General features: G+C 37.2%; 2 protein-coding genes across 2 annotated transcripts; one reads left to right on the top strand and one right to left on the bottom strand.

Annotated features, from left to right (window-relative positions):
* Positions 1-204: 204 nt before the first annotated feature.
* ndufaf8 (NADH:ubiquinone oxidoreductase complex assembly factor 8) lies at positions 205-1,236 on the bottom strand. Its single transcript, XM_016572207.1, has 3 exons — positions 998-1,236; positions 756-866; positions 205-401 (listed from the first exon to the last, which is right to left on the bottom strand). Exons 1-3 carry the CDS (start codon positions 1,076-1,078, stop codon positions 381-383), a joined length of 213 nt encoding a protein of 70 aa, XP_016427693.1. The 5' UTR covers positions 1,079-1,236; the 3' UTR covers positions 205-380.
* A 348-nt stretch (positions 1,237-1,584) lies between these two features.
* LOC107755426 (AP-4 complex accessory subunit tepsin-like) lies at positions 1,585-7,604 on the top strand. The gene is made up of 13 exons (XM_016572206.1): positions 1,585-1,734; positions 2,208-2,280; positions 2,368-2,459; positions 2,811-2,904; positions 4,048-4,115; positions 4,341-4,422; positions 4,540-4,608; positions 4,722-4,910; positions 4,991-5,177; positions 5,957-6,070; positions 6,217-6,295; positions 6,424-6,558; positions 6,819-7,604. Exons 1-13 carry the CDS (start codon positions 1,696-1,698, stop codon positions 7,317-7,319), a joined length of 1,722 nt encoding a protein of 573 aa, XP_016427692.1. The 5' UTR covers positions 1,585-1,695; the 3' UTR covers positions 7,320-7,604.
* The last annotated feature ends 1,152 nt before the right edge of the window (positions 7,605-8,756 follow it).

Genomic DNA, 8,756 nt, shown 5'->3' with positions numbered 1-8,756 from the left:
TGGTTCTCATTAGTCTGTCTCTTTTATCCCAATTCTGATATACTGATATGTGGAAACAGCAAAGTAATGATGCAGATGGTGATATAATTCAGTACAAACTGCCTCTGTATATTATATTGTAATGTTATGTATGAACAAAGGAAGAGAATTATGATTTCACTTTTTTATAAAAAAAGACTTCATTGTGGTTTTCTGCACAATACAATTATCCATCTGAATCACATTATTATATACGTATGTATATTTACAAAGAGAGAGAAATGACAAAAGCTACTATTAAAAAAAGGACATAGATATTAATCCTCAGAAAAGTTTACCGGTCTAATTATAATGATCTCAAGTCAAAATATCGTCAACATGATATTTATTCATGATGTTCTTCACTTTACTCCCTTTTTTGCCTGCAAATATAAAACAATTAATTAGAAATGGCCAGCAGAACACACGTTACAAAATTCTTTGCAAATGATATTTATAAACAATAAATGTGTAATTAATATGTATATATATATATATATATAAATTAAATGTGTAATTTATTAATAATAAACTATAAAATACATTTATGCACCAAGAGCTTGTAACACTAAAGAGAAAGGAAAAAATGAAATCGCATCATATGACCCCTTTAAATAGTAAATGTATAATCTCACTTTTTTGTGATTCCCCATGTCTCTCTAATGTAGGTTTGTGTAAATGGGATACTTGTTAGGAAATACTCGTCTATGTACTGCATAATCACAAAAAACACTCACAGCTGATTGAAAGCAGCTTTTTAGTGCTTCAAATTCTTTGACACACATGTTTTTGGTCAGCTCCTGTTTGCCAGTGGTTGTAGAGGCCACACATTTACCATAAGCAGCTGCCTAATATAATAACAGAAAAACAGAACGATGTACAAACAACAACAAAAGCATAAATGCATAATACAATGCATCATATATATATATATATATATATAACAATACTGAGGAAGGAATACTGAATGAAGGTGTACCTCTCCTGAACACTGAGCCAACAGCTCTGGGAAGAGCTTCATTCTCGCTCTGCTGCGAGTCCAAACATTTGAACTAGACATAGTTCAAAAACGACAAAATATACTACAATAATCCTTTTATTTATCAGCAAAAATCACTGAGCCGGCTGATAGATGTAATGTGTATATTCAACACGGACAGCGCCATGCTTGTGACCTCTGAGATACCGTGTGTAAACCTCCCATTGACGAGTGGCCAATCAAAGCGTTCATCTGGAGCCATACACATATGCACTGCTTTATGATTGGTTGTTTTTTTCTGTTGTAGTTTCCTGCTTACAGTGGAGAGCCAGTAGTAACATGTAGTTGATTTCAAAGACATTCAGGATTTCGAGAAATCCACTCCAGAGTAAGTTCCGCATTCGATCACGTGGTCTTTAGAATCACGTTCTATTGGCTACGACATTTTTATTCAATTCCGCGAATCGATTCTTTTGAACCGATAACCAAAGAATTAATGCGTGAAAGAATCGGTTCAACTGATTCACAGAAAAGATCCGACTCACAAAGCGGACATAGCAACGCCAAACCGGAGTGGGCGAGCTAAACAGACGTCCGTGTTTTTTGTGAAGACATTCTTGGGCAGGCAGGACCTGCACTGTCACCCGCCCTGTGAGCAATGGTACATAGACAGGTGAAAAAACACAGCTTTCTTCACCATGGCTTCATTACTGGAACGGTTGGTTTTCCTACAAAAAGTACGTATCCGTGGAACTGGGAAAATAACGTAATTTCAGCTATCATTGACGACAAACCTGGTTTTCTACGTTGTTTATTGGATATCTGGCGTTAGCAGTGGTTAAATATAAAAATATCTAGTTTATCTCTGCACATGATTTATATTTCTGTTTAAAGCGAGTGGAAAAAGACAACCATAGTAACCATGGTACTTCCTTGGTGTTTTGAAAATATACCATAGTATTATCATGGTAATACCATATACCATGGTATATATTATGGTAATACTACTACTATTTCTAAGTACCTTGAAGTACCATATAAATACCATTACATTCAGTCCCATAATATATGTAAACGTACACATACTACTAATATTGTGCCATGGTGCTGACTTTGTGAGTGGATTCAGATGGTAAAAGCACTGTGCTATTGTACTATATATATATATATGATTTTTGTTTTGGAAGACACCTCTTTTTTTGTGTCTCAGGTGCCAACACTTATGCGAGCAACATCAGATGACGAATCGCCCTGTCCCGGCTATCTCTTTGAGGAAATCGGCAGTATCCTTTTTTGCCCTTACATAAGAGAATAGGGCAGAATAATGAATGCTCTGTCATCAGTGGACCTTAACTGTCATGATATTTAAGAAATTTCCCACGAGTCAGTGGGCTGCTGCCAGTGTCTTCTTGAGTACCTCTTGGAGAGACTACAGGTGGAGTCCTGCCACGTCAAACTTAAGGTGAGTTCAGAATCAGAAGAGCTTTATTACCAAGTATGTTTACACACACAAGGAATTTGACTTGACGACAGGAGCTTCCAGTGTAGAAGAAAGTACAAACATAGTGCAGACATACATGATAGTGCAGACATACATGATAGTGCAGACATACATAGGAATAACACAGTAGGGATGTAATATAACAAAAAGAAAATACTGAGTTTGGGTGGGTTGCCTTGGTTGGAAACCAAAAGGTTGTAGGTTCAAACCCTGAAAAGTGTAATGAACTTCCTTTATTGAGCTCAGTGTTTTTAAATGTTTTTTAAATTTTGGCTTTAGTTGTGTTTATTGTGCCTTTTAACGCTGTCCAAGGTCCTGAAGGTTCTCCTGCATTTATGTGGCCATGGACCACCTCACTTCCTCACAGAGCTACGGCGGAATGCTACATTTATACAAGAAGTAATTGGTAAGCAGATCTAAACAGTTCAAGATGAACACTGTAGCACTTTTAAAAGGAAGTCATATTACCTGATTCTAAGGAGTCTGTGTACACACATAAAACCATGTTTCAATCAATAAAACCAGAGCATCAGTAACTCTTGAACTCTTTCAGTCAAGATGCAGTGATGTCAGCAACCCATTTTACTTGGTGAAACAGGATATTCAGTAAGATAAAAATGTAGGGTGGGACTTGGTTTTAGCCACTAGGAATTGATTGGATTGTTGATTGGATTTGAAAGTGGTCTCTGTATGACATGAAAAATAGGATGGATTGATGACGCCAGCCAAACTGGGTAGTCATTTAAAGGCAAAGCAGTAATTTATATTTTGACGAAAGTGTGCAAAGACATATGTTTCTTGAGCACCAAATAAGCATATTAGAATGATTTCTGAAGGATCATGTGACACTGATGATGCTAAAAATTTAGCTTAGCCATTCCAGGTAAAAATTACATTTTAAAACATATTAAAGGGGTCATATGATGCTTTTAAAGATCATTATTTTGTGTATTTGGTGTAACAGAATATGTTGACATGCTTTAATGTTCAAAAAACACATTATTTTTCAAATACTGTACATAATTGTAGGTCCTCTATGCCCCGCCTCTCTCAAACACGTAGTTTTAAACAAAGCCCCTCCTTTGACAAGCGCAGTCTGCTCTGATTGGCCAGCTGACCCAGTGCATTGTGATTGGCCGAACACCACAAGCACGCGTCGGAAATGTAACGCCCCTTACCATAATCGCGAGCTTCAGCTTTCAAAGTAAATATCAAGACAGTTAATAATGTCGAAATTATTCAAGCCCGAAAGGGCAACAGAGTCGCGTGACAGACACAGTGAGGATTTTATAAAGAATATCTCTTTGGATTTGAGACTTTAGTCTTTGCAACTATACAGATCTTCTTTATGCACCAAGAGCTTGTAACACTCCAAAGAGAAAGGAAAACTTGAAATCGCATCATATGACCCCTTTAAAACAGAATTATATTTAAATTATAAGATTTTACAGCATTACTGTTTTTACTTTATTTTACGTCAAATAAATGTTGCTGTTGTAAGCGTAAGAGACTCCTTTAAACAAAAACAATTAAAAAATGTCTTTCTTAGTGTACAGTGGCCCCCCGGACCCCATCCATGGAAATGCTCTCTTTCAGAAAGTCAGAAGATCGGCTGAGGTAAAACTGTCTCTTTGTACAGACAAATCGATAACATCGATCAATTAAACTACAGTACAAGCATTCCTATGATCAATAACTTTTTTCTTTTGTTTCTGTATTCTGTTCTTCTGTCTATTCATAAAGAACATGCAACATATAATTAACACAGAAAGCAGTCACTTTTCTGTGTATTTCTTGTTATTTATTAATAACTGAATTAAGCCAGTGTTTGTTTCTATACAGGAGTTGGCTACCCTACTCTTTAATGATACCATGTCCCCAGATTCAGGACTGTCTCCACACAAAACAGTGACACAATCTGTGGGTGAGTGAACCAGGATTTGTGTTTTTGAATGTCTCTATTTAGCTTGTTTTATTATAAGTTAAAAGTATTGACGTGTTATAGTATGTAAATGATATATGCCAAGATTTTTGTTTGCAGGAATGGGCTCAGAGTCGCTCAGGTCTGGCATGCAGGGGTTCGGATACAGCCCAGGAAGGAAAGAATCCAGTAAGACACAGACATTTAATATCATTCATTCCACTCAACTAATATTTACAACTGGAAGGCATGCTGGTGTGTGTCCTGTCTTATTTCACGCAATGTTTGCCTCACTCGTTCAGGTGGAGGGACTCTGTTGGACAAGATTCAGAAAGCTGCCGAAGTGGTTGCCAGCGCTGTTCTTCCTCCAACAGAGCATCCTGGCATCCGTCTCCATGATAACCACTACCACGCTGTGGTGGCACCCTCTGCTACTGTGGAGATGGCAGTGCCAGCATGTGCCTACAACGTCCCATCCCACAGCCACAGAGGTGAGCCATGCACTGATTTTAAAAGCAGGTCAAGTGCATGTTAAGAATGTCAAAGAAATTACCATTTCTCCTCCTCGCAGCATCTCACAGATGCCCAGGGCAGGCTGGTGGAGGCTGGGAGGAAACGGACAGTGGGCACAGCTCCTCACACAACTCATCCCAGGAGACTGCAGAAGCCAGCCAGACCTCACTGGGAGGAAGCAGTAAGTCGGGCGGCTCGGGCAGCCACTCCGGGGCGAGTCGGGAGAGCGGTGACCTATCAGAGCGGTAAGGGACAGATGGCTACAGGCCTCTTGTCCTTGATGGAGGTCAGCACACATTGCTTTCTCAAGTGTTTGAGGTCATTAATGCCAGGTCATTGCATAGCTAAGGGGAAATTTAATGCTGGCGTCTTATTTCCAGTATTAAGACAGCAGCATCCAATGTCATTTGTCATAATTTGCAACAAAATCACAAGAACTATAATATATAAAAAATAATATTATATTTTGCATTGTTATATTATTTTTAGAACCATTAAATTATGAGTTAAATTAAGCATAAACTCTCTTTATCATAATGAATTTGGAATGTTTTAGGGTTGTTGTTTTTTTCTCAATGACCCTCAGATTATCATTACTGTAAAGCAGTAATATATAACTATATTACAATAAAAATATAATTTATGCATTTTTGAAAAAATAAATCAGTAGTATACAACAAATATTATTATAGTTATATGTGTAAGTACTTGGGCTTTTTTTTTTGAAAGAAGTCTATTATGCTCGCCAAGGCTGCATTTATTTGACCAAAAATAACTTATCTATATGTTGAAAATTTAATATTTGAATCTTTTTAAGTATTTAAAAGAACAGTGTTTATTTGAAATAGAACGTTTAGTAACATAAATGTCTTTATTGTCAATTTTGATCAATTTATTGCAACATTAATTTCTTAAATCTTACTGACCACAATTATTTTGTAATGGGAATGAGATTATAAAATTGTTTTGAGGTTGTGTGAGATTCACATTGTTATTTTGTGATATTTGTGTTGATTTGAATCAGTGTGGAGGCCATTCAGTTGGGGGACTGTGGTCAGGAGACGGCACTTATCAACAGACTGACCAGCGGTTCAAAAGTCTTCCTGTCCAGAGAAGAGAGCCAGCATTTTATCAAAGAGTAAATGATTCATTATGAGACATGTGCATGATTTTGGCATCAGTGTAGACATATAGCGATCTACAGTATACTCTTGGGTTGTAATGTCAGTGCATGCAGCATCAAAGCTAAAATTGTGTACATATTGATCCTCTGTTTTCTTTCAGATGCTCCACTCTCAACTGTGAGGTGGTCGTTGAACTTCTGTCTCGCAAACTCCAGGACCACACACAAATCCTCCAGATGGTAAAGTCTCCTATTCTGTTACACTACTCAGAATATTATTTCAAATAAACATTTTTTTTTATTTAACTTGCATGAGCAGTTTATATTGATACCATGCAGCATAACCAGTTTGTATTTCCTTCCTGCAGAGGGCAGTGTGTGCTCTGGCCTGCCTGATGTCTTCAGATTTCCTCTCTTTAGATCATATTTTCAATATCACAAACAAACGCCTTGCCCAACTTAGCGAAGGAACCACAGGCCCTGTCGCCAACAAGGCAACCAAGGTAACAGTTGCCCTACACAATTTTCATGAAAAGTTTTTCAAAATAAAATGATTGGAATCTATCAAATTATTTGAGTATGTTTTACAAGAAAATACTATTTCAGTCTTTCTGCTTTTATATTTCACCTTTAATTCAATTCCATTTTGTGACTAATTGTGAAATATACTAGCAATTTTGGAGCAAACATTGCTAGCAATGACAGCAATTTTTCTTTATTATCTTTGTAATTATGTAGGATTACTTTATTTTTGTTTCTTTAGCTCTTAAGGCAGTTTGAGGCCTTGCTTGGTTGTGTCACAAATTCCAAATGTGACCGTGCTGGACGTCCAACCTCTGCCAGCTCTTCGCTTTCAGATCAGCCTCCTGAATCTATAATCGTCCCCTTTGTTCCGGGACAACTAGGAGAAAACGCAACCTCTGTTATCCCATCAGAGGAGACCCCATCTACACAACACCTACATGGTAACAGCACTGTACCTGGCTCTCATATGAAAAGAGAACAAGAAGAGGGGGAGTACAGGAACACAGAAACCTCTCAGATCTCAGAGCCACCCAGACTGTCACTCTTCAGTGGAATGGAGTTAGTCAACAGAAGCAAACCTGTATGTTTGGTCGAGCCTGTTCCTGTCGAGTCAGGCGCCCAGATAAGTGTAGAAGCCACTACAGGCACAGACTGTGCAATTGAGAAAAGCTGTGAGAGAACTGCAGGCTCACACACATCTAGTGAGCAAGTGTCTGTCTTCTCCTTCCTCAATCTCTGATGCCAACATTCATTTACGGTTATGTGCTGATTTGGGGGGAAAATAACTTCATTCTAATCTAATAATGATATAATAATTGCTACAAGTGACCACGTTTACATGCACATGAAAATTTTAGTCTGCGGTAACCTGATTTCCATGACCTGATTAAAGCAATATTCTGACTTATGCTTGTATTAATCATCATTTTGAGTCACGTAAACACCTTATTAGGAAGATCAACTGTTTGTTGTATGTAGTTATGAGTGAACAATGTTGGCGCAATTAATGCATTAAATTGATCAAAAGTACCAGTAAAGATTTATATTTCAAATAAATGCGGTTATTTTGAACCTTCTATTCATCCAAGAATCTTTAAAAAAAAAATGTATCACAGTTTACACAAAAATATTAAGCAGCACAACTGTTTTCAACTCCGATAACAATAGGAAATATTAGAATGATTTCTGAAGGATCATGTGACACTGAGGACTGGAGTAATGGCTGCCGAAAATTCAGCTTTGCCATCACAGGAATAAATTACATTTTAAAATATATTAAAATAGAAAACAGTTATTTTACATTGCAATAATATCTCACAGTATTATTGTTTATGCTATATTTTTCTTTAAATGAAGCCTTGGTGAGCATAAGAGTTGTTCAAAAACAAAAAAAATCTTACCAACCCCAAACTTTTTGAAAGGTAGTATACATTTTGCATGTCATTGTGCTATGAGTTGTTGTCATTACTATTCAGAATTTCTAAAATCTCCAGTATTTCCACCGGGGAATAGCAGGAAAACGCATGCACGTCTTAGTTTATATGCTGATTACATGTATAAAGGAATATTCCAGTTGCTGTGAAGGATTTTTTGATCAGAAATGATTTTGCATGTAAATGTGGTCACAGGCTTAACCAGTACTTATGAAGGTAACATCCACCTGCAATTGCAAACATACTCTTTACTTACGGTCTAAATGCTGCTAGTGGTTCACATTAAAAGTTCAAGCTGGGAATAAGTCAAGTCTCGACGATCAGTAACGGTACATTTCTTCAGCTCCTTCTGAATTCATGAAGATACATTTGAGAAAACTCAGGATGCTTTTCTGTTGTGGTGTTAAGCACGAGTGTTACTGCAATGGTTGCTACTATTTGCACTAGTCTTTCCTCTTACTAAAAGCACTTATGTCTTCCTGTGTGTATTATAAAATAAGAACAAACATTAAAGGGGTCATAGGATGCCCATTTTCCACAAGTTGATATGATTCTTTAGGGTCTTAATGAAAAGTCTGTAACATAGTTTGGTTAAAATGTCTCAATGGTAGTGTAAAAAAACATTTTTTACCCTTTCAAAAACAGCTCTTTTCAGATCAAGCCGTTTTTGTAGCATGTTCCTTTAAATGTTAATGAGCTCTGCTGACCCCGCCCCTCTCTTCCGAGCTGCCTAGTCATCGTGA

Source organism: Sinocyclocheilus rhinocerous, unplaced genomic scaffold (assembly GCF_001515625.1).
Source record: "Sinocyclocheilus rhinocerous isolate Xijiao unplaced genomic scaffold, SAMN03320098_v1.1 scaffold140, whole genome shotgun sequence".
In the NCBI taxonomy this organism is placed as follows: Eukaryota; Metazoa; Chordata; class Actinopteri; order Cypriniformes; family Cyprinidae; genus Sinocyclocheilus; species Sinocyclocheilus rhinocerous.
This window is presented reverse-complemented; position numbering and strand designations above follow the sequence as displayed.